Here is a 22,990-nt window from a genome sequence, read left to right as displayed (position 1 = left end):
TAAACATCATTCAGCATTATATAGGTTACATAGCATTTTCACTGAACACCGTCCCACTAATGCCCTCCACCTGTCAACCTGCATTTAACCCAACACTCAGGGCCTCAATGCCCTGTATGGCCCAGGTTTCAAGGGATGGGCTGGTGGGTGGGTGGGGGGTGGGGTTTAAGATGTTTATCATAGACAAGGAACACATCTCCGATTTGGCCACTCCCAGATTCCCTAGCTCAGCGCACACATTCAGGTGCATCTGCCATACAGGGTCGTTCTCAGGGGATGCTTAAATTATTGCTATCAGATGTGCTTCTGCTGCAGCTCTAATGATTTACACGTCCCTGGTTCCTTGCCTGGGGTAGTCCCAGTACAGGGACAGCAACCCTTACAAGCTGATCTGATGCCATGTTAGGTACGCCTGATTTTGAATTGATTTTGGCTTTTAGAGAAATCAGATAATTTCCCCTGATCTTTTTATTCTAGCTTTTTAATTGTATTATATTTATTTGTGTCTGCCACATTTCATAACAAGAAAGAATAACAGTGCCGCACATTAGAATCACCTGGAGAGCTTTTACAAATTTCAATTCCCAGGTCTCATCCAAATCAGAATGTCTGGAATAGTAAGCAGGCATCAGTGGTTATTAAAGATCCTCAGGTGATTCCAATGTGCAGCAAAGTTTGGAAACCATTGGCACAAAAGGTTTTAATCAGTTCTGACACTGGCCTTGCAATCTCGGATATGTGATTTAACTTCTCTGTGGAGTTAAATAATATAAAAGTACCTACCTCATTGAGTTGTAGGAATGAAATGATTCAAAATAAAATGATTGGATCCGTGCCTAGAATGAAATAAGGAATATGTAATTGTGGGGGCCGGGTTAAGATAACGTACTCCCTATATAAGCAGAGAAGTGTCATAATTCATTCTGAGTTAAATAGCCAGTCACACTCCATCCTTTAGCGTGGGTTGGCTTAACTACTGCTTCCCAGATAGCTTGAAAGTAGGCTCCATGGACAACTGCTTCAGTGATGAACAAATAGTCTCTACTCGTCCAGAATTTGTATTTTATTGGGAAGATAATCAACAAATACGTACATAATTTCAGGCAGTTTTCAAAGAAGCCATGCCAAAGAAATAACCTTTACTCTGAATTCACTGTGGTCTCTGGCTAAGAAATACCCGGCAGAAGGGAAGTTCTTTCTATTCTCTGAAAAGAAGTGTGTTTACCAAAGCATTAAAATGATAAATACATTTTTTAAAGATAAAGTCACAGGTCTCACACAAATACAAATGAACCGTGTAAAAAAATTTATTTACTCATTAACCAGGGACCAGTAAGCTGTCAGAATCAGCTCTAAGCAGAATTTAAAGCATCCACCTATATCGTTCAATCAGGACTGGGGAATGAATTTACAAATCGATGCAAAATAGCTTTCCCAAGGAGGGGTAAGATACAATATGGAATCCAGTGGAGGGGTCTTACAGAGTTGTGCAGAGCACCACAAAGAAAGGCGAACAGCCCCACCCAGCAACAGAATGTCCAGGCTGTTTTTTCACTGAAGACATTCAGTAATTTTTTGGTCCATTTCAATGTGTTTCATAATTTTTCCCTACAAAAAAAATCACTCATCTCTAAAAACCCAGCAGCTAAGCAGTTCTACGTTATCTTGTTTTCATTTATCCTTAATCCTTTTGCCTTTGGCAGGGTTGGATGGTATTTCTTCGCCCCCACAAAGGAGGCTTCGGAGGGAGGGGAGGGTGTAAATCCAATCCCTCCTCCCCTCCAGGCAGCCCCCCATTTCGCAACAAGGGTGAGGACACCTCTACGCTGGGCTTGGTCCCGCCCCTTCCTAACAGACCCCACCCCTGGCCCGCCCAATAATCGAGCTGCGCGCAAAGGTCACGTGACCAGCCCGTGACGCTTCCGAAGCAGTACGTGGCACACGGTGCTCAGGAAAGCCTGTGGTGCCTGCTTTGTGCCATCTACGCCATCTCGTGTCTCCTTTTTCCCATTAAATGCCTCTTTTCTTGTGGGTCTCATCTCCGGGATGGAGAACTACCGGGCTACAGCTATTCTAGGCCCAAGAACCAGCCCTTGCCCTCAAGTAACAGGCGGAAACTGGCTGAGGAGCGTTGCACTTCTAATTGGCCGTGAGGTCTTGTCAATCTCCTAGTTCTTCCAATCAGAAGTCGGGTCTATCCAGCCTTCCGCTCTCCATTGGCCTGTGTGGAGGAAGAGGGGTGGGTAAGCCGAAGTCGCTGCTCTCAGTGCGCAGGCGCGAAGGAGCAGACCCGGTCCCAGGGTGGGGGCGGGCTTGAAGACGCGTCGTTTGGTTTTGGAGACCGTGACCGAACCGTTTGAGTTTGACTGCGGGGTGGAGAACGTTTGTCAGAGGCCCGGCCAAGAAAGGTCGTCGAGATTCCCGATGGTGTCCATGACTTTCAAGCGGAGCCGCAGCGACCGGTTCTACAGCACCCGGTGCTGCGGCTGTTGCCATGTCCGCACCGGGACCATCATCCTGGGGACCTGGTATATGGTAAGGCGGGCGGGCGTGGCGCGCACGACCAGGGGCCCTGGGGAGCCAGGCCTGGTGCGGAGGGGGTGGGACTGGACACGGGGTGTTGGGTGGGGCGGGGACGTGGAGGGGCGCTGCTCTTTAGGGCGCGCCAACTCTGGATGAAGTCCAGGGACTCTGGGGAAGGAACCTAGTCCAGGAATCGGAGTGGGGGGTGATAAGCATGGGGATATTGTTCTTTGGCAAGAATTTGAGGAGAAAAGCGGGCTTGGGAGAGCAGAGGCGTTTCAGGCGGAGGCACGGGGGTGCTAGGATGTGGTGGGAATTCCTCTGTTTTGGCTCTTTTTGTATTTCTGCGATCTGAAAGGCAGCCCCTCCCTTCCTCCTACCCAGTGCTCCCTGGAATTTTTTCCCCTAATGAAACAATTAGGAGCGGACCTTGATAAATGCAGTTGAGTTTCGACATTGTCTTCCGGTTGGGAAAGCGAAAGATCCAGCGGTAATCCCGTTTTCTGTTTCCTGGACTTTGTTTTGTTACAGTGCCTCTCTTGCGAGTCTTCAGAATCGCTTGGGGGCGATAGCATTTGCCTGAGTTTACGCCTGACCAGCTTTTGTCCTGGTGCAGCCTCCTCCCTGCGCAGTAGATGCTCTTCGTAGCCGACCCGCTGTTTTTACGGAGACCTTTATTGAGAGCCCTTTCAGTCCTGGCCACCTACGCTGGTATCTCCTGGGTTCCAAGATCTGTCCTTACCAAGTTGACACTTGTTGACTGGTGGTTCACTAGTAATATGTTTGTGATTTTTCTTTTTTAATTCACCGTTTATAGTATCCACGCACATTAAACCTAATTTGTCCGTGACTTCCAAATACGTGATTCAGTTTAGGTAGTTTTAGGTTATTAAGACTTTACGGAAGCTCTGACGAACTTCTTACATGGTCGACTTGGCCACTTTCTTTAATGACGTCGTGCATATGGTTGTGTGGGGAGTGCACATTGATGATACTGTGCTGTTTTTGATATTTAACTGAACTGCAAAAGAGGAAGAGAGTCATCCCAGATGCAATCTGTTTTTCTCTCTACTCGCTGCTTCTCCCCACCCATTGTCTTGAAATCATCAGTAAGTATTTGGATAAACGCCAGATGCCAAACATCTTAAATGAGGCAGATACTGTTTCCTGGCCCACCCCTGGGGAACTACCTGACTCCACTTTCCTCCTACCTGCCCTGTTGTTAGTTACTGTCTTTTTTCTGATGTACATTTAAAAAACAACACAACTTGAATGTGTAGGTTTGCTTGTGCTAAGTTTATTTTCTTGTTTCCTATACTTTTATATTCAGAAATACCATCTTATTGGTAGAACTATATCACATTTTCCCTCAGAGACTCTTTTGTTCTGTATTTTAACTGATTTGGAATTCTAAACATACAGTTAATGACCATCAGCTGCATTACGTTTCTGACTTCGTTTTCTATCTTCTCCATTTTGCTGAGGGGCTGGGTCTAATTTCTTTTGTTTGTCCTTAGCTCTGTCTTCTATTTCCCTAAGTGAATAATTCTAACCTTGAGGATTCTCCAGCCTCTTACTCAATTCCGTCTTCCTCACCCCCAGAAGATGACCTTCTCTCCTACTTAACTAAGAGAATCTATCGGCCTGGCCTGGCTCTCTCGCCTTCAGTCTGAGTCTTCCCGTTTCTTCTCGGATCCTTCCCTCTACTCACAGAACAAAGGGTTCCTAACTCCTTGAGAGTACCACCATTTCTATTTCAACCATCCGGATGTAATTGGCTGTACTTATTTTCAGTTTTTTTTTAGGCAGATTTTTTTCATGCTATGGGTTCAGCTCGAAAATGAATAGAATAGCAGGAGAAAGTGGGAACTACAAACGAAACTCAAAATGCAGAGAGAAAAACTTCAGCAGGGGCGTTTATTCTAACAAAGTAGGGAGTGAGGAGCTTACATCTGTTCCCTACTTTAAGCCCTTGTTGTGAAAAGGATTCATGTGTCTCTGAAGACCATGCTTTAGTTTCACAATTTTAAAAAGATGCCATAGCTGTTCTTATTTTACATAGACTTCTCAGGTTAGTGTAAAACATTTTATTGTAAACTGCTTAAATCGTTTCACCTGTCTTAAATTGATTATGAGATTTACTGACTATCTGCAGTGTAAAAGGCTTTGGTGGATATACAAAAGGAATAAACATAGGGACCATGTGCCATTTGTCTTCTGTTTTCCTATTACCTGCCAAATGTTAGATTCTCAAATGTTTCTTGTCTAACACAGCATATGCCGTTAAGATGTTTATGTTATCATAAAGAACTTGGAACACAGGTATGAAAAACTTATGGTACAGTGATGAAGGAGAAGGGGAAGGTAATCAATAATATAAGATTCTAATCAGAATAAGTACTGGAAAAAGGCCATTGGTTTTGTTTATTATAATATTGTTGACCTTCAAAGGTGTAGCTTCAGTACCATAGCAATGTAAAGACAGTCTCTGCCAACTTGGGGAGATATGTAAGACTTATGATACAAGACCACCTAGTCCAAAATGTAGTATAATACTTTGAAACTAAGAGAGCTTGTCCAAGCAGTCCATTTTGTTCTCAGAAGCTGCTTTACTTAGACAGAAACAATATGGGGATGAGTGAGTGAGCGTTAAATATCACTTCCCTGCCTACCTATCTTGTCAAGATACTCTCTTCATTGACTCCTGGTGAGGCAATAATTCACAGTCTGCATAGGAGAATATTTATGTTTCTCTTTACTTGCCTGGGCCAGACTTCTGAGATGATGATTCCCCCTGTGTTGTGTGGAACTTGGGGATGTCCCTCTCCCTCGCTATCGGTGACTGTATTTGATACAGTCTCATTGCTTTCTAGCCGTGGCTTCTGCTGGTCTAGTGTTAAAGTACTGTAACACTATATACTAAAATATTCATTGTATGGTAGCAAATAGTGCTGTAGGACATAGAGAAAGCCAGAACCCACCGGATGTACCAGCGCTGAAGTGTTAGCCTTTGGTATTTTAGATTGAAAAGAAACATACCTGGTTAAGTAACAGGAAATTTCCAGATGAGCTCAAGTTTAAATTCTGGCATTCCTGAAATTGTTTTTGCTATCATTTATTGAAAAATTTGAAGCCAGTTGATTTTAAACAAGTTTTTTTTAGGAGGCATAAGCTCAAATGTTTATTGAATAATTGAAAATGGACTTAGAAGTCTGCTGCAGTAGATATACTTTGTGGTTAATGGTGTGTACTACAAGAATGCATTTTGAGCATTTGTAATAATTTTATCTCTTGGACTTAATATATGGCTAATTGTTCATGAGTGTCTCAACCATAAGCAGTTTGAAATTATGTATCTGGGAGAGAAGTAAAAACAGGTTTCCTTAAGCTCTATTCCTTTCCAGCCCTCACCTCTGACTTCATAAGCATAACTTGTTTATATTTCAGTTAGTTTCCTTCCTTAAACTAAGGAAGTTTTGTGCCTCTGCCTTTGCATATGCTATTCCTTCTCCTTGAAATACTGTCCTCCCAAGTCACTTTCTAAAAAGTTTGTTAAGGAAGTTTTCATACACACAAAAGTGGTGAAATAGTATGAAAACCTCCCGTTTATTCATCATCCAGCTTCAGCCATGAACAACATTTTGCCAATTCCAGATAATTTGTTAACGGTTAGCTTACATATTTTCATGGTCAAGCTTTCTTCACTTCCTAACCAGAGGGATCTGTTTTTCTCACGGTGCACCTGCAAAAGTTTCTAGATGCTTCTTGTATGTACTTATTAAATAGTACTCAGGACACATTGGTATGATTGTCTTTTGCTCCTTATTTTTCTCTCTACAGCAAGATGTTCTCCTGGAGGGAAAAGGGTGATATCTTACTTTATAAAATGTGTGTTGCTGGACTGGGGGCAGTAGCTCACGCCTGTAATCCCAGCACTTTGGGAGGCCAAGGCAGGCAGATTGCCAGAGCCCAGGAGTCCGAGACCAGCCTAAGCAATATGATGAAACCCCGTTCTCTACAAACAAAAAAAATATATATATATATTAGTGGGGCGTGGTGTGGTGGTGCATGCCTGTAGTCCCAGCTACTGGGGAGGCTGAAGTGGGAGGATCTCTTGAGCCTGGGAGGCAGAGGTTGCAGTGAGCCTAGGTCATGCTACTACTCTTGATCCTGGGTGACAGAGAGACGCTATCTCAAAATAAAATGTGTGGTGGCTAACTTATTAATTAAAACATTTGAGGTGTTCATTATACATTTGTTGAATGAATTGTCTCCTCCAAAAAATACTATGAATGCTCAGTTGTATTTACATCTAACAGTAAACAACAAAAAACTTTTAATTATACATTTAAAGAATGTTTTAAAGACAGTCAATTTTGATCTTTATCAGATAACAGACTTTGCTTAGTTCTGTAGATTGGCGGTACATTTAAAAAACGTTTTAAGCCAGGCGCAGTGGCGTGTGCCTGTAGTACCAGCTACTTGGGAGGCTGAGGCTGGAGGAATGCTTGAGTCCAGGAGTTCTGGGCTGTAGTGCCCTATGCCTATCGGGTGTCTGCACTAAGTTTGGCATCAATATGGTGACCTCCTGGGAGTGGGGGACTACCAGGTTGCCTAAGGAGGGGTGAACCGGCCCAGGTTGGAAATGGAGCAGGTCAAAACTCCTGTGCTGATGAGTAGTGGGGTCGTGCCTGTGAATAGCCACTGCACTCCAGCCTGGGCAACATAGGGAGACCCCGTCTCTTAAAAAAAAAAAAAAAGTTTTAAAGATAGTCAATTTTGATCTTTATGAGATAACAGACTCTCCTGTGGGTGCTTTCTCTGCATGGGAAGCCGTTATCTGGATGCCTCCTTGAACCAGACACACTATTTTAATTATTATCTCAGTAGATACTGCGTCTGGGCAAATTACACTGTGGGAAAACTGAAGAATAATGATTTTTTAAAAAGTCTTCAAAGAATCTTCTGCAATAGGTGTGACAATGAACCGAGAAAACAAAGATTCACTCTCTCTAAACCCTGTGCTTCCATGGATCTGATACAGTTATTTTGTAACAAGTCATATCGAGCACAGTTCTTATTGTACACACTTGTAAGATGTACAAGAAGGTTTCAAAAACAATGCACACCACATGGTTTGACTGATTAAATTTACAGTATTGTTCCCACATTGAGTGGTGACTTGAAGCCCATGCTGCTAAAATATTGCTGCATTCTATACCTGTCCATATTGTCAAGTTTAGAAGTGAATAATTTTTTTTTGAGAGATGGGGTCTTGCTATGTTGACTGTGCTGGTGTGCAGCGGCATGATTATAGCATACTGCAGTGTTGAACTGGGCTCAAGTGATCCTTCCACCTCAGGCACCTGACTAGCTGGGGCTACAGGCACACACCAGTGTCCCCAGCTTAATCATTCTTTTTAAATTACATTTTTATTAACTTTCTTTCCTGAATACAGCGAAAGGAAAAAAAAATGAATCAGGAATAAACATTTGGAATAGTTTGTACATAGGTGGATATTTTCAGAGAAATTTTATATTGTAAGACTACAGTTAATTTTATGTATTTTTTGAAAAACTAAACATGTAACTTAGAAATATCAACGTTAATCAGAGGTAAGTTGCCAGGGCTTATATATGAGCACAGGTAGGTGTTCATCGGTGAATATCTTTAAGATCACAAGGATGCCAGGAGCAGTGGCTCACACCTGTCATTCTAGTACTTTGGGAGGCCAATGTGGTAGGATCACTTGAGGCCAGGAGTTCAAGACCAGACTGGACGACATAGTGAGATGCTATCTCTACACAAAAATTTTTAAAAAGTCACAAGGATGGGTTTTCCAGTGTAATACCTAAAGTTGGGGTTCTAATGAAATGATATGATCTAATGGAATATAATTAAAGAAGATTTGAAAAAAGCTTTAAGTAGCACTGAAATTTGTTTCACTATTCTTGATCCCTTTGATTAGTCCTATGATTTATTTTGTTTAATATTCAGGGATATGACCTACAGTGAAATGAAATTTGAAGTGTCACTAAAAGAAGATACAGTGGATGAGCATGTGACTTATCCATGGAAGAGAAGAAAAGAGGTTTTTTTTGTTCTGTTTGTTTTTTTAAGGGATAGTCTTGCTGTTGTTGCCCAGGCTGGTCTCCAGAGCTCAGGCAGTCCTTCCCACCTCAGCCTCCCAAGTAGCTGGGACTATATATAGGTGTGAGATTTTTAGAAATCTTTCATGTGATAAAAATATTTAAGAAGGGAAAATAGAACTCCTAAACATTTTTAGCATGTCATTCCCTTCATTTAATAATTGGATTTGCATGCTTTTCTTGACAAAAGAACTTCTGTACCGCAAAGAGCCTTTTCATTGTGACTATTCTGTGTTTAGCAAACAAGAGTTTGCTGAGTTGATTTCAAACTGATTTCCATACACAGATGTATAATGTTTTAGTAGATATATCTGATTGTTCAGTAATTAATTCACCAGTTGTATTAGCTCATACTCATACCCCATACACACTGGCCAAAACTGTTGCAGTAAATGTGGGCAACAAAACAAATTAGCCTTCAACTGGGGAGCCACCTTGCAAAAGTGATTGTTCCCGGTAAGTCCTCTAAAGAATTGAAAGATAGTGTACCTTGCCTCTGAACAATGCAAGGAAAGAGGCGTGCTGCTGAACATAGTAAAGTATAAACATTTTATAGCCTTAGATAATGGTTTCTTTTGGAAAGACCTCAAGCAAGAGTTATTGGGGGATGGTTATTAATAATCATGTAGTGCTGAGAAGCAGGATGTCTTAAATACCGGATTTGTATCCTGATTCTCCCGTTTGTCAGCTCAGCAAGCTTAACACAAGTTACATAGCTTTACTGAATCTTAGTTTCCCCATCTGCACATGGGCTTTAGTAATATACTTCACGGGTTGTCGTGAGGAATATGTGAAGTAATATACGTAAATACACGGCATAGAGTGTATCCTCAATAAATATTGGTTGATTCCAAATTTGATATTGTGACATTGTTTAGATTATCTACCCTAAAGATAAAACTTGATCTGTTTATCTAGCAGATGTTAGTGAAATGACTTCAGCTGATAAAAGGAAAATGCATTTCCTGTGTGTTTATCATTCAAGGTGAAACGGAAGAAGTATATAATAGTTTGTTTAAAATACTGTTGATAGCTGGCTGGGTGCAGTGGCTCACACCTGTAATCCCAGCACTTTGGGAGGCTGAGGAGGATGGATCACTTGAGGTTAGGAGTTTGAGACCAGCCTGGCCAACATGGTGAAACCCCATCTCTACTAAAAATAGAAAAATTAGCCAGGCTTGATGGCGTGTGCCTGTAGTCCCAGCTACTTGGGAGGCTGAGTTGGGAAAATCACTTGAACCCAGGAGGTGGAGGCTGCAGTGAGCCAAGATCGTGCCGCTGCACTTTAGCATGGGCAACAGAGCGAGGCTTAGTCTCAGAAAAGTCCCAGCTACTTGGGACTACTGAGGCAAGAGAATTGCTTGAACCCAGGAGGTGGAGGCTGCAGTGAGCTGAGATTGCACCACTGTGTTCCAACCTGAGCAACGGAGTGAGACTCCATCTCAAAAACTAAATAAAAATAAAATTCTATTGATAGGAATTTAATGACCCTTGAAAGTACCAAACGTTCACATTTTCACAAAGGGAAGGAGGGCAGATTCTGTGAACTTAACTAGGTAAGGAAGCCTAACTCCAATCCTAGGTGAGATTTCTATCTTGAGTCATTAACAGTACTCTTTCTTAGTACTTAAATACAGTGTAGCCTCCTGGGATACTGCAGGGATTGGCCAGCAAGTATAGGCACAACTCATTTCCTTTTAAAATGGATTTACAATCCTGGGAGACTAGGAAAATTCACCAGATATTATGATGGGATTTCAGCAGGATGTTCCTCTATAGCTAAAGAATTTTATTCAGAAGTTGCTGGTTAATGGGAAGGGGCAGCCTCTGGCAGCTTTGTTCTCAGCTCTGTTCTCTTTTGTTAGTGACTTAGATGGAGATACCGATTACATGCTGATCCTAAATTCAGGAAGCTCAGACAGGTAGTAAATTTGTAGTGTATCAGAATCTACATCTAGGAAATCTTCACAGGCAAGAATATAGTAAGATGAAATTCAGTTGCAGGTATAGTAAGGCCTATGTTTGAGTCCCTGAATCCAACTGTACAGGTACAGGAGGTGGCTTAGCACAATCAAGCGTGAAAAAGAACTTGGTGTTTTAGGGAGTTACTTGCATGTGTTACTCAGAAAATTTATAAAGCCAGTGCAGGCTGGGTGCGGTGACTCACGCCTTTTATCCCAGCATGTTGGGAGGCCAAGGCAGGAGGATTACTTGAAGCCAAGAGTTCAAGACCAGCCTAGGCAACATGGTGAGTGAGACCTTGTTTCTACCAAAAACAAAAACAAAAAAACAGTACAACTTTAGGTTGCATTGATTGAAATTTGTTAGCTAGCATATGAGAACTGAGACCCCATTGTGTTCTGATTGGGATGATTTTACCTCATTTTAATATATATCCATCAAACTGGAGCATGTGTGTAAAGAGGAAAACAATAGGGAAATAGGTAGCTAGGAAACATGCCAGTCAGAGGAATGACTTAAAGACCTGAATGTCTATTCTAGAAAACACAGTATTTGGAGGCTATTTTCAGGTATTGGAGCACTAACTTAGAAGGGAGAGCACATTATCTCAAAAGGTAGAATTAAGGCTGGGTGTGGTGTCTCACGCCTGTAACCCCAGCACTTTGGGAGTCTGGGGCTGGGTGGATCACTTGAGGTCAGGAATTAGAGACCAGCCTGGCCAACATGGTGAAAGCCCTGTCTCTACTAAAAATACAAAAATTACCTGGGCATAGTGGTGGGCACCTGTAATCCCAGCTACCCGGAGGCTGAGGATCACATGAGTCTAGGAAGCGGAGGCTTCAATGAGCCAAGATTGCACTGCTGCAATCCAGCCTGGGTAACAGAGTGAGACTCCATCTCAAAAACAAAAACAAACAAACAAACAAAAAAGAATTAAGACCAGTAGATGAGTTAAGTGACATTCAAAATCTTGGTAAGTCTCTTAAGCATTTGAGTCTAGCTCAAGAGAAAATAGTTCTCTATCACCAGATGGGATATGCTGTGGAAGGATTTCAGGCATTTGATGAATAAATATAATGATGAACAGTAACTTCTTCATACCCAGAAATTCTGAGTTTGGTATATGAATAAGTGTGTAGTTTTGAACATGAACCATTTGTAATGATTCTTTAGTTTTAATTTTTCTGTCATTTTATTCTGGTGTATTGGTTAAGCATCTTATTCTTTGAAATGGTTAATATTATACTTTATAAATATTTATTTTTGAATTATTCTTATAGTGGTAGTTGCATAATGTTTGATCTCAAGGTAGTCTCCCACTGTTTTATATCTTTGTTACTTCAAGTAAGACAATCTTAAATATGAGAAGATACCTAGAGATTGTGATAAGATTACGTCCTGATGGTAATTAATGTAAGTGATAGAATGTTATCTTTTATAGGTAGTAAACCTATTGATGGCAATTTTGCTGACTGTGGAAGTGACTCATCCAAACTCCATGCCAGCTGTCAACATTCAGTATGAAGTCATCGGTAATTACTATTCATCTGAGAGAATGGCTGGTATGTGTTTAATTGAAAAAAATCTCCCCTGCTAATTTTTATATACAGTCATGTGTTGTTTAATGATGGGGACACATTCTGAGAAATGTCGTTGGGTGATTTTGTTGTGTGAACATCATAGGGTGTACTTACACAAACCTAGATAGCATAGCCTACTATACACCTAGGCTAAATGGTAGAGGCTTCTAGGCTAAAACCTGTACAGCAGATTACTGTACTGAATGCTGTAGGCAGTAGTCATACAATGGCAAATACGTGTGTATCTAAAGATACAAAAACATAGTAATACTGTAAATACACTATTACAGTGTTACGGAACCACCGTCATATACGTAGTCCATTGTTGACCAAAATATTATTTGGCACATGTGTCTCTCTCTCCACACACACTAGTTATTTAGAGGATTGATTAGATTATGCTTAAGTTACATTTCAGAAAGTTAAAATGATTACATAATAAGGGTAACAAGTTAAATTTAAGTCATCCTTACTGAGGCAGGAAAGCATTTTGATGGGGTTCTCAGAGATATTCAGCGAGGATTACAATTGAGCATTTCTAGCCAGAAAATCCAATGACTATTAGGTTTTTGAGAGATGTGTAAAATGTACCTTGACTCTCAGATACCAGGGAGAAAGAAATGAAATAAAAACAAACTGTAAACCTTTGAGGGCCAGCTGACAAATGTTGGGCTGGGAGATTTGCTCATGGAGCAAATAGGCTATTACAGTAAAATGTAAAATACAAATTATTTAACTATTGATGATGTCTTTTTGCTCAGAGTCACAATTACTATATATACTTCTATTTAGATGGACAGAAACATAACATTGGGTTAAACCTAGAGTAACACTGGAACATTCACATAAATCACCTCTTTAGACCTATTATTCCCTGATAGCAGCATTTTAAACAAATCATTTATTTTTCTCTAAAAGCTAGAAAAATTTTAGCTGGGATTTTAAATTATTATAAATTATGTAAGAAATATAATATTTGAACAGAAAATTATGCCTCATACTTTTCAGTGCAAGCAGTTTATACATGTATATTTTAAAATGTTACTTCAGAAAAATAGTTTCAGTTCCCATGCATGTTTCTAAATTATGTTAATTCTCATGTTTTTAGATTTATTAGCTTTTATTAAAAAGTTTTGAGCTTCATTACATTTATGGCCTTTGATCAGGTTTTGAAGTTGTGAGTGCATGTGTGTGTATGTGTGCTTGGTTTGTAATTCAAATAATTCATGTCCACAGGGTCAATTTTATTTCCAGGAGCCAGGTAGAATTTTGTGGCAGTCATATGTAGTAGTATGAAAGCACTTAACAGTTGATCACATTGTTTTTTAAAATGCTTTAAAAAAAAAAAAAAGGCTCCTGAAATTTAATTGTCAACTGTGACAGGAGACATAAAAACATATTATCAATAGCCCTTCTAGCATTTGTTTCCTTCTGAATAGTCTGTTTTTATTTAAAAAATAAATAAATAGGCCAGGTATGGTGGCTAACGCTTGTAATCCTAGCACTTTGGAAGGGTGAGGCAGGCAGATCACTTGAGCTCAGGAGTTTGAAACCAGCCTGGCCAATATGGTGAAACCCCATCTCTACTAAAAATACAAAAAAATTAGCTGGGCATGATGGTGGGCACCTGTAATCCAAGCGAAGCAAGAGAATCGCTTGAACCTGGGAGGTGGAGATTGCAGTGAGCTGAGGTCATACCACTGCACTATAGCCGGAGTGACAGAGCGAGACTCCATCTCAAAATAAATAAATAAATAAATAAATAAACTTTATCTTCCAGTGACTATTAGTCAATTTTTGATATGTTCAAAATTATACTTCAGGATGTAAAATTTTAATTAATCTGCTAATATCAGCATTTTCCCTTGTCATATTTCTCCTAAAATTGAGGTGTAGAAAAATGATTTACCATTTTTGAGATTCTTGTAGGTCTTTTAGACTGGCTTCTGTGGCTAGAGCTGTAGGGATGAAGTCTTGAGTTACTGCATATTGCATGAATGTTATTAACTACTGCGAAAATCAGATATATTCATTAGTATATTTGTTGATTATAATTGCACCAAAGCTCTTATTCTTGAGTGAATGTAAAAATACATAGTTCTTGCTGGGTGCAGTGGTTCATGCCTATAATCCCAACACTTTGGGAGGCCAAGGTAGGTGGATTGCTTGAGCTCAGGAATTTGAGATGAGCCTAGGCAACGTGGTGAAATCCCGTCTCTACCAAAAATACAAAAAAATTACCTGGGCATGGTGGCACACGCCTGTAGTCCTAGCTACTCAGGATACTCAGATGGGAGGATCTCTTGAGCCTGGAAGGCAGAGGTTGCAGTGAGCCAAGATTGTGCCACTGCACTCCAGACTGGGTGACAGAGTGAGACTGCATAAAAAAACACACACACATAGTTCTTGATTGTGTGGTGGTTTTGTGTTTCTTTGGAAATTGAAATTTGACTTTTCCTCAGACCCAGTTAATTTCTGATCATTGACCTAATGACCATAAATAAGGAGATTTGTGACTATTTTTCATCAGCTAAATAGGATTAAACCTATGCAAGCTGTTTTTCAAGTATGGATTTAACCTTATTTACATTCACTTCCAGAAGTGAAAGGAGACATTTAGGGGAGGTTCCTAAGTGTAGTGGCTGGAAACTGAGATTTCTCTCTGCACATCTAATCTAACTCTTGTGTTTTGTTAGCTTTATTGATTCACAAATATACCAGAGTGTCTGTTGTTCCAGGCATCCTATGTATTTCTCACCTGCCACCCCATTTCCCCTGTTTTGCTCTTTGTTCCAGTGTAAAACCTTGAACTTCACTTTATTGTTTTAATACTTTAAGAAATCAAAATAAGCATGCAGTTTCATAAGCCTTTTTTATTTTTTTAAATGTAGCTACTAATAGAAGAAAGTTGCTCTGGTTAGAAATACGTGTCCCTCCAAAATTCATATGTTGGAGCTTAATCTCCAAGGTAATGATATTAAGAGGTGGGGCCCTTGGGTGGTGATTAGGCTATGAGGGCTCAACCCTCATGAATGGGATAAATGCTCTTCATTTTTTAAATTGCATTTATATTATTTGTTTAAAAACATTTTTTAAAGACAAGGTCTTTGTTGCCCCAGCTGGAGTGCAGTGGTACAGTAATACCTCACTGTAACCCAGAATTCCTGAGCTCAAGTGATCCTCCCACCTCAGCTACCTGAGTAGCTAATGTTTTTTGTGGAGATATGGTGGTCTCCCTATATTTACCAGGCCAGTCTTGAGCTCCCAACTTCAAGTGACCCTCCCACCTCAGCCTCCCAAAGTGCTGCGATTACAGGCATGAGCCACTGTGCCCACCCCATAGCAGATTCTTGAAAGCTGATTGTTTGAATCACAAATTTTGCTTTCAAATTTGATAATACTGGTTTACTTTCATATTTTGTTTTTAACCTGAATTCTTCTAAGTGGTAGTTTGCCTGTTGTAGCAGGGAAGTCCCTTAAATTCTTAACATTTATCCTCTAAGAAAAAATAAAGAGGACTATTCTTAGTTTAGTGCCAAATACTGATGATGTTTTACTGCCTAGTGAAAAGATGATATATACATGCTGGGCATGGTGGCTCATGCCTGTAATCCCAGCACTTTGGGAGGCTGACGTGGGTGAATCAGTTGAGGTCAGAAGTTTGAGACCAGCCTGGCTGACATGGTGAAACCCCATCTCTACTAAAAATACAAAAATTAGCTGGGTGTGGTGGCATGGGCCTGCAATCCTAGCTACTCTGGCGGCCGACGCAAGAGAATCACGTGAACCCAGGAGGCAGAGTTTGCAGTGAGCCAAGATCGCACCAGTGTACTCCAGCCTGGGTGACAGAGCAAGACTCTGTCTCAAAAAAAAAAAAAAAAGTTATATTTACATTTACCCAATAAGGAATATTCAACAGTTGTTCTAATTAGTCATCATATTAGTGCCCCCAGTTTTTGTTTTTTTTTTTAATTTTGAAACATCTTTTGTAGATACGAGGTCTTGCTTTGTTGCCCAGGCTCGTCTTAAACTCCTGGCCTCAAGTGATTTTCCCACCTTAGCCTCCCAAAGTACTGAGATTACAGGTGTGGCTTGCCATGCCCATCCCCCTCAGTTTCTTAATCTCTGCCCAGATGTATCACCTGAGGTTGGGAATTTGAACCAGCCTGGCCAACATGGTGAAAGCTCATCTCTACTAGAAATACAAAAATTAGCCAAGTGTGGTGGTACGTGTCCGTAATTTCAGCTACTCTGGAGGCTAAGGCACAAGAATCACTTGAACCGGGGAGGTGAAGGAGGTTGCAGTGAGCCATGACTGCACCACTGTACTCCAGCCTGGGTGACAGAGCAAGACTCTTGTCTCCAAAAAAAAAAAGAAAAAAAAAAGAACACTGCCCAGAATCAACTACAGATTTGTGCTAAGAAACTCAATAATTCACGCATGGTTTAGAATTGCTTGATATTGCTGGCTGTTTTGTGAAAAAATTAGCATGGATTAATGGAGAGTTGGAACAACCCGAGGAAGATTTGAGAAACGAAGAAGAAAGTAGTTTCTGTAGCATAGATACCAGGGTGTAGGAAGCCATGAGTTTTAATGTTTGGGAGGTTGGGTGGGGAAGCAGGATTAATGGAGAACTTTGAATTTCAGGTTATATTTATCTAGGGCAAGAGGTAATGTATGTAGCATTCTGAGTTTAATACATCTGTCTTTTAAGCAAATGCCAGCCATTCCTTCCAGTTAAACCCTACTCATCTCATAAGACCCATCTTGTGTCATTTCTTCGTATATTTTCCTGATGCTTCAGACAAAGCAAATTGTTTCTGCCTCTGTTGTACCACTTGACACATTGAATTATAATGATCTGTTTGTACATCTTCAGACTCCTGGGCTCCTAAGGCACAGGGACCTGTTTCTCTAGCAGAGAATGTAATTCATGTGCCATCCTAAACCCATGTCAGTGAGTTGTTGTAGCAGTTTAACAAATACATGCTTTGTGCGAATGTCTCAAGGTTCATTACTTCATGCTGAGACTTCGATTTTTTTTTTTTTTTTACCCTCTTGGCCTTAGATCTTTTTATAGCCAGTTTTGAAAATATTTAAATTTAAATATTTTGAAGCTAGCTCTAAATGAAGTTTTGTTCTTTTTGTTGTATAAGTAGCTTAATTAGATTTTTGTTTTTGTTTTCTTAGATAATGCCTGTGTTCTTTTTGCCGTCTCTGTTCTTATGTTTATAATCAGTTCAATGCTGGTTTATGGAGCAATTTCTGTAAGTATACTGTATTTTCAGCTTTTGGAGTTTGACCTTAGGGGAACTTAGTCATTTCATATATGTGATACAATATTGTGGTGGTGATTTTTTTCTCCAGTATCAAGTGGGTTGGCTGATTCCATTCTTCTGTTACCGGCTTTTTGACTTCGTCCTCAGTTGCCTGGTTGCTATTAGTTCTCTCACCTATTTGCCAAGAATCAAAGAATATCTGGATCAACTGGTAAGTGTGTATGCTAATTAAACTTTTTTAAAAAAATTATTTTGAGTAAAATGTTTACATTGAAATTCTGAGTCAGCCTTAGATATTTTTAACTACACTTGCTTTTGAAAGTGTCTTAAAATAATTATTTCTGCTCTCTCCGCTACTGTGACAAAACTAGCAAGATGAAAGTAATTTCTTGTCGTACATTTGGATAATTCATTATTAAGAGTTCTTAGAAATGGATATTGTGGAACTCGTAGTTCAGCTTTTGTTTTTGAGTGAATCAAAGGTACAGTAATTTGAGTGTGTATGGTACTCTCTAAGTGATCAGCTTTTTGTCTTTACAAACGTCTGTAGCAAGTTTGTAAAGGGCCTATCGTGTTTATAGCCCCATGCTAGGCAGTGTTGGTGATCTAAAGATAACTGTCTCATCTTTAGTGAGCAAACCATAATATTTGGGGAGTCAAGATACATGAAGGTGTTGTCTGTGATAACAAATGGGAGCTGTCACTGCTTCAGCAAATAAGGAACTTGGATTCATGTCATATGGAGGGGGACGGGAAAACTCTGGGTTGAGTGGCCAAGGAGGGCTTCATGGAGGTGGTCAGAAGGAGATGTGGGATCCAGGTAGATGAAAATTGGCAGGGGCATCCTCAGTTTATTTCCAAAGTGCTGTCTTTCAGAACTTTGCTTCCCACTTCCACATTTCCTACCTGGCCCATTTCGCACACCACCAAATGTATCCTTCATTTATTCAGAAAACATTTGCTGGTTGCTCTTACGTGTAAGGCACTCTGCTAGGTCATAGCGATGCATCAGTGGAGCTTACTTCCTGGTGGAGGAATCAGGAAGTTGACAGTTAACTGACATACCATTGTTGGTTACTATGGGAGTGGATATCACATGGGAACTAAACCTGGGCTGGGAAGTGAGATTTGAATTGTACTCAGGAGTTTGAATAGAGAAAGTATAGAAGACGATGTTCCAGATAAGAGAGACCTTGAGGCAAGAAGCAGCATAGTGTATAGTAAGGGCACTAGAAGCTGGCCATGGTGGCTGGCACACAGAGGGAGAGTGGGGAAGGCTGGAGAGAGGTGGTCAGAGGCAAGGCCTGTTGGCCTGGTCAGCCATGGTCAGCAGCCTCTTCACTGTGGTTCTCTGCTCATGTCTCCAGTGGAGAAATTTCAAGTGGTGCCTACCTGTCTTCTGAATAAAACCCTTAGCCTAGCATTCCCTCATGAGCAGCTCCCTTCTGTGTTTGTCCTTTTGTTTACAGAAGAGGATCAAAAAAACTGGTTCCCCCCCCCCGCCCCCACCCCGGGGAGACACCTGCTTTGGGTTTAGGGAGTGGTGTGTGGTGGGTTCTTTTTAATTGTTTTTATATTTTTTTTCCAGTCCTTTGGGATTTCTGTTTATGCTGCTTTTTAAATGAAAATGTAATTAGGCCTTCATATTGACATTTCCATTAAAAACAAGTATAACTTTAAAAAATTAAATGAGCTTTATAGAAAAGAACATAAAAATGAATTTATCATTCCCTTTACAGACCGTGTTTTCTGTTTTGTTCACTTAGTGCCTCAGACTGGAAGGTATTTCTTCTGTTGGCTAGCTTTTACATCTTAAATTCTTCTTTTATAATGCCTTTCTCCCTGAACTTAGCTCATTGCCTTGTACACAGTCAGGTGTGAATAAGTATTTAAAGGAATATAGCTGATGCTTTTCAGTAGAATAGAGTATGTCTGCAGTAAAACTTGTGTCTTGCTTGGCTTTGTAACCAGTGGATGTCTTTTTGCCCCTGTCTGATGAGAGCTGAGATGAACGATTGGAATTTAGAAAAATAATTTTCCCCATATAGCATTTAAATGGCCCAGTTTATCTGTAGAACTTATATAGGTCTGAGCATCTCCTGAGTTAATGACTCAAGTGACATAGGAACAGATCTCCAGTGCCATGTAGGGGATAGTGTTTTTCCGAAGGCCAGGAAGATGGAAAATAGTGAAAAGTAAAGAGAAAATGAGCTAAATTTATTTAGACTTTTTGGAGTATTGTGGGTTTTCAAACGAGTGTACTTAAAGTGATTGTTAGCATGCATTAATGGTGATGATGCTTAAAAGCACTTTACATTCTGCTTATACATTTTTATTAAAATATCACTTTTGACTTTGGTGCCTTTGTATTCTTCAGATGCTCTTCAGTTATCAGCAAGTGTAAGTGCGATGGCTGACTTGTAAACGTGTGTGTGTTTTTTTAATAGCCTGATTTTCCCTACAAAGATGACCTCCTGGCCTTGGACTCCAGCTGCCTCCTGTTCATTGTTCTTGTGTTCTTTGTCTTATTCATCATTTTTAAGGTACATCGCTGACTCAATCTTTAGGGGGTAACTGAGACTGACACTGCAAATCTAAACCTTTTTGCTGCCTTACCACCTTACGAGTCACGGGAGATTGAGGATTTGTGGGGTCAGTGTTTATTCTGGTACACTAGCAGAGATTGCTTCTAGGAAATGTTTTCTGTCTTGTTTCCAAGGAGTATTTGTAACTGTCAGGATCCCTCTCTAAGTGAAAGGAACAATTTTTTATGTTTTTGGAAGTGGTTCATGATTTGTATTGAAAATCTGCTAGAATTCCCAAGGTTCAGAAACCCAGAATTTCTTCTGCAGCACATTGGGTTGACTGACCTGAACTGAAACTCCAACTCTTGTTTCTTTCTGAAATGTTGGCAGTGAAACTTGTGACATTTAAATGACAGCAGGTAGGGAAAGGGCCTGGCCTGTGCTGGGTCCACCCAGAGGTCAGTTCCCTTCTACACAGAGGACGTGTGGGGAAAGCACTGTTAAGTCACTAGCATTTTAGAGCAGGTAGTCTGTTGAGTTTCTAGCAGATGTCAACTTTGTTTTTATTCTTCCAGGCTTATCTAATCAACTGTGTTTGGAACTGCTATAAATACATCAACAACCGAAACGTGCCAGAGATTGCTGTGTACCCTGCCTTTGAAGCACCTCCTCAGGTTAGCTACTGTTGGATAGAGAAGAACCTGGAGCTTGCCTTTCTCTTCCATGCCATAACCATAGGTTAGGGCATGAACCTGGCTACTTTTATGAACAGCTTAAAATCCACAGGATTCAACATTTTCCACTTGGAATGCTGAGTCCATGGGTTGCTTGTCTTATCCAATTTGGCTGTTAGACCCTCATGAATGTCACGTTTGTGGGGGACAAGATAGGAAACAGCTGTGTTAGGTCCATGTAGTCTGGGGCTTCTAAGGATGGGGAGTTCCATCGACTGAAATTTGTGTTGTTTTCAGAAAACATCCATATGATCCAAAGGGGGAGCTGACCTGTCTGGGGAGATGCATGCAGAGGGTTCCATGGGTCTTCTGGGGAAGCCTACCTTTCAGACTCCTATGATTGCTGCTGTACTCACTTCCCAGGTTTTTAGCGTATCAAATATATGTGGCCCATCTAGGGCTAGGCTGTCACACACTGGAATGAGGGCAGAACAGTGGCACTTACTGCCTGCCTGTCTAGGAATCCTTGTCCAGAAGCAGAATTCTGCCTCTCCCCAACCTCTCCTTTGCTAGCAGTCTTGGTAAAATTCCAGGTTATTTGTGCACCTCCTCCGGAACATTTTAGCTAGCAGTTTTGTATAACCCTATTTAGGACAAATAGTCTGAAAGCTGAATTATTCCAGAAAGGATTTTAAAGGAGAATTAAATCTGATAACAATTTTTTTTCTCTCTTTAGTATGTTTTGCCAACTTATGAAATGGCCGTGAAAATGCCTGAAAAAGAACCACCACCTCCTTACTTACCTGCCTGAAGAAATTCTGCCTTTGACAATAAATCCTATACCAGCTTTTTGTCTTGTTTATTTTACAGAATGCTGCAATTCAGGGCTCTTCAGACTTGTTTGATATAAAATATGTTGTCTTTTGTTTAAGCATTTATTTCAAACACTAAGGAGCTTTTTGGACTATTAAACAACTTTTTTTTTTAAGTCTTTTACATTTTAATAGTTTTTGAAGACAATCTAGGTTAAGAGCAAAGTGCCATTGTTTGCCTTTAATTGGGGGGGTGGGGAGGGAAAAGGGGTACCCGCCACATATTTTCTTTTTTAACTGCACTTTCTTTATATAATAGTTTGCATTTTGTTATTTGCTACCCTGGGTACTTTCAGGAAGTGACTTCAATATTCAGGGTGACTAAGTAGTTGGGTATGAGATCTGAATTTTTAATCTGCGGAAACAAGAGAAACATTTGACATTTTGACTTGACTGTGGAAGATGATGGTTGCATGTTTCTAGTTTGTATATGTTTCCATCTTTGTGATAAGATGCTTTAATAAATTTCTTTAAATACTTAGAGTTGTCGTTTTTTTAAATCTGTTAGCTGTTTTTTTTAGATAAAGCTGACATTTTCCATTACAGTGTATTCAGAGTGCCAGTTTTTTTTTTTAACTTTGAGAATACAGTTGGCCGTTTGTATCCATGGGTTCTGTATCCATGGAGTCAATCAACTGGATTGAAAATATTTGGGGGGAGAAATGGATAGTTGGATCTGTACTGAACATGTACAGACTTTTTGTTCTCGTCATTGTTCTCTAAAAAATACACTATAACAATTATTTACATAGCATTTTACATTATATTAGATATTATAAGTAATCTAGAGATAATTTTAAAAATATGGTAGGATATGCATGGGTCATATGCAAATACTACACCATTTTATTAGGGACTTGAGCAACCGTGGATTCGGGTATCTGGAACCAATCCCCCCATGGACACCAAGGGACAGTGGTACAATGATGCACATTTAATTAGAAATCTTTTTTTTCTTTTTTTGAGAGTTTCGCTCTGTTGCCAGGCTAGAGTGCAGTGGCTCCATCTCAGCCTACTGCAACCTCTGCCTCCTGGGTTCAAGTGATTCAGCCTCAGCCTCCCAAGTAGCTGGGACTACAGGTGTGCATCACCACGCCTAGCTAATCTTTGTATTTTTTAGTAGAGCAGGGTTTCACCATGTTGTCCAGGATGGTCTTGATCTCTTGACCTCGTGATCTGCCCGCCTCTGCCTCCCAAAGTGCTGGAGTTACAGGCGTGAGCCACCGCACCTGGCATTTTCCTAATCCATTAATGCAAACTATTTAAGTTTATGGGGAAGATACTTCTTGAATCACAGGACAGAAATTAATATTGGTGGTTTGAAAAATGAATGCTGTAGCAATTTTTTTTATGTCTTTTTTTTTTCCTTTCCAACTTTTTAGGTTCAGAGGGTACATGTGCACGTTTGTTACATGGGAAAATTG

At 40.3% G+C, this 22,990-nt stretch overlaps 1 protein-coding gene across 1 annotated transcript; it reads left to right on the top strand.

Annotated features, from left to right (window-relative positions):
- Nucleotides 1-2,272: 2,272 nt before the first annotated feature.
- Nucleotides 2,273-22,049, top strand: LAPTM4A (lysosomal protein transmembrane 4 alpha). Its single transcript, XM_012475099.3, has 7 exons — nt 2,273-2,535; nt 12,077-12,197; nt 17,407-17,483; nt 17,584-17,706; nt 19,943-20,038; nt 20,596-20,694; nt 21,431-22,049. Exons 1-7 carry the CDS (start codon nt 2,425-2,427, stop codon nt 21,503-21,505), a joined length of 702 nt encoding a protein of 233 aa, XP_012330522.1. The 5' UTR covers nt 2,273-2,424; the 3' UTR covers nt 21,506-22,049.
- The last annotated feature ends 941 nt before the right edge of the window (nt 22,050-22,990 follow it).

This window comes from Aotus nancymaae, unplaced genomic scaffold (assembly GCF_030222135.1).
Source record: "Aotus nancymaae isolate 86718 unplaced genomic scaffold, 86718_ANA_hifiasm-v0.15.2.pri h1tg000057l, whole genome shotgun sequence".
NCBI classification, from domain to species: domain Eukaryota; kingdom Metazoa; phylum Chordata; class Mammalia; order Primates; family Aotidae; genus Aotus; species Aotus nancymaae.
The sequence above is the reverse complement of the archived record's forward strand: the minus strand, read 5'-3'. Positions and strand labels throughout refer to the sequence as shown.

What these genes read in the sequence shown, in the direction of transcription:
- LAPTM4A (XM_012475099.3), top strand. Translation starts at nt 2,425, where the DNA reads ATGGTGTCCATGACTTTCAAGCGGAGCCGCAGCGACCGGTTCTACAGC. An exon ending in TCCTGGGGACCTGGTATATG is followed by an intron (nt 2,536 to 12,076) that starts GTAAGGCGGGCG and finishes TATCTTTTATAG; the next exon opens with GTAGTAAACCTATTGATGGC. An exon ending in TCTTATTCATCATTTTTAAG is followed by an intron (nt 20,039 to 20,595) that starts GTACATCGCTGA and finishes TTATTCTTCCAG; the next exon opens with GCTTATCTAATCAACTGTGT.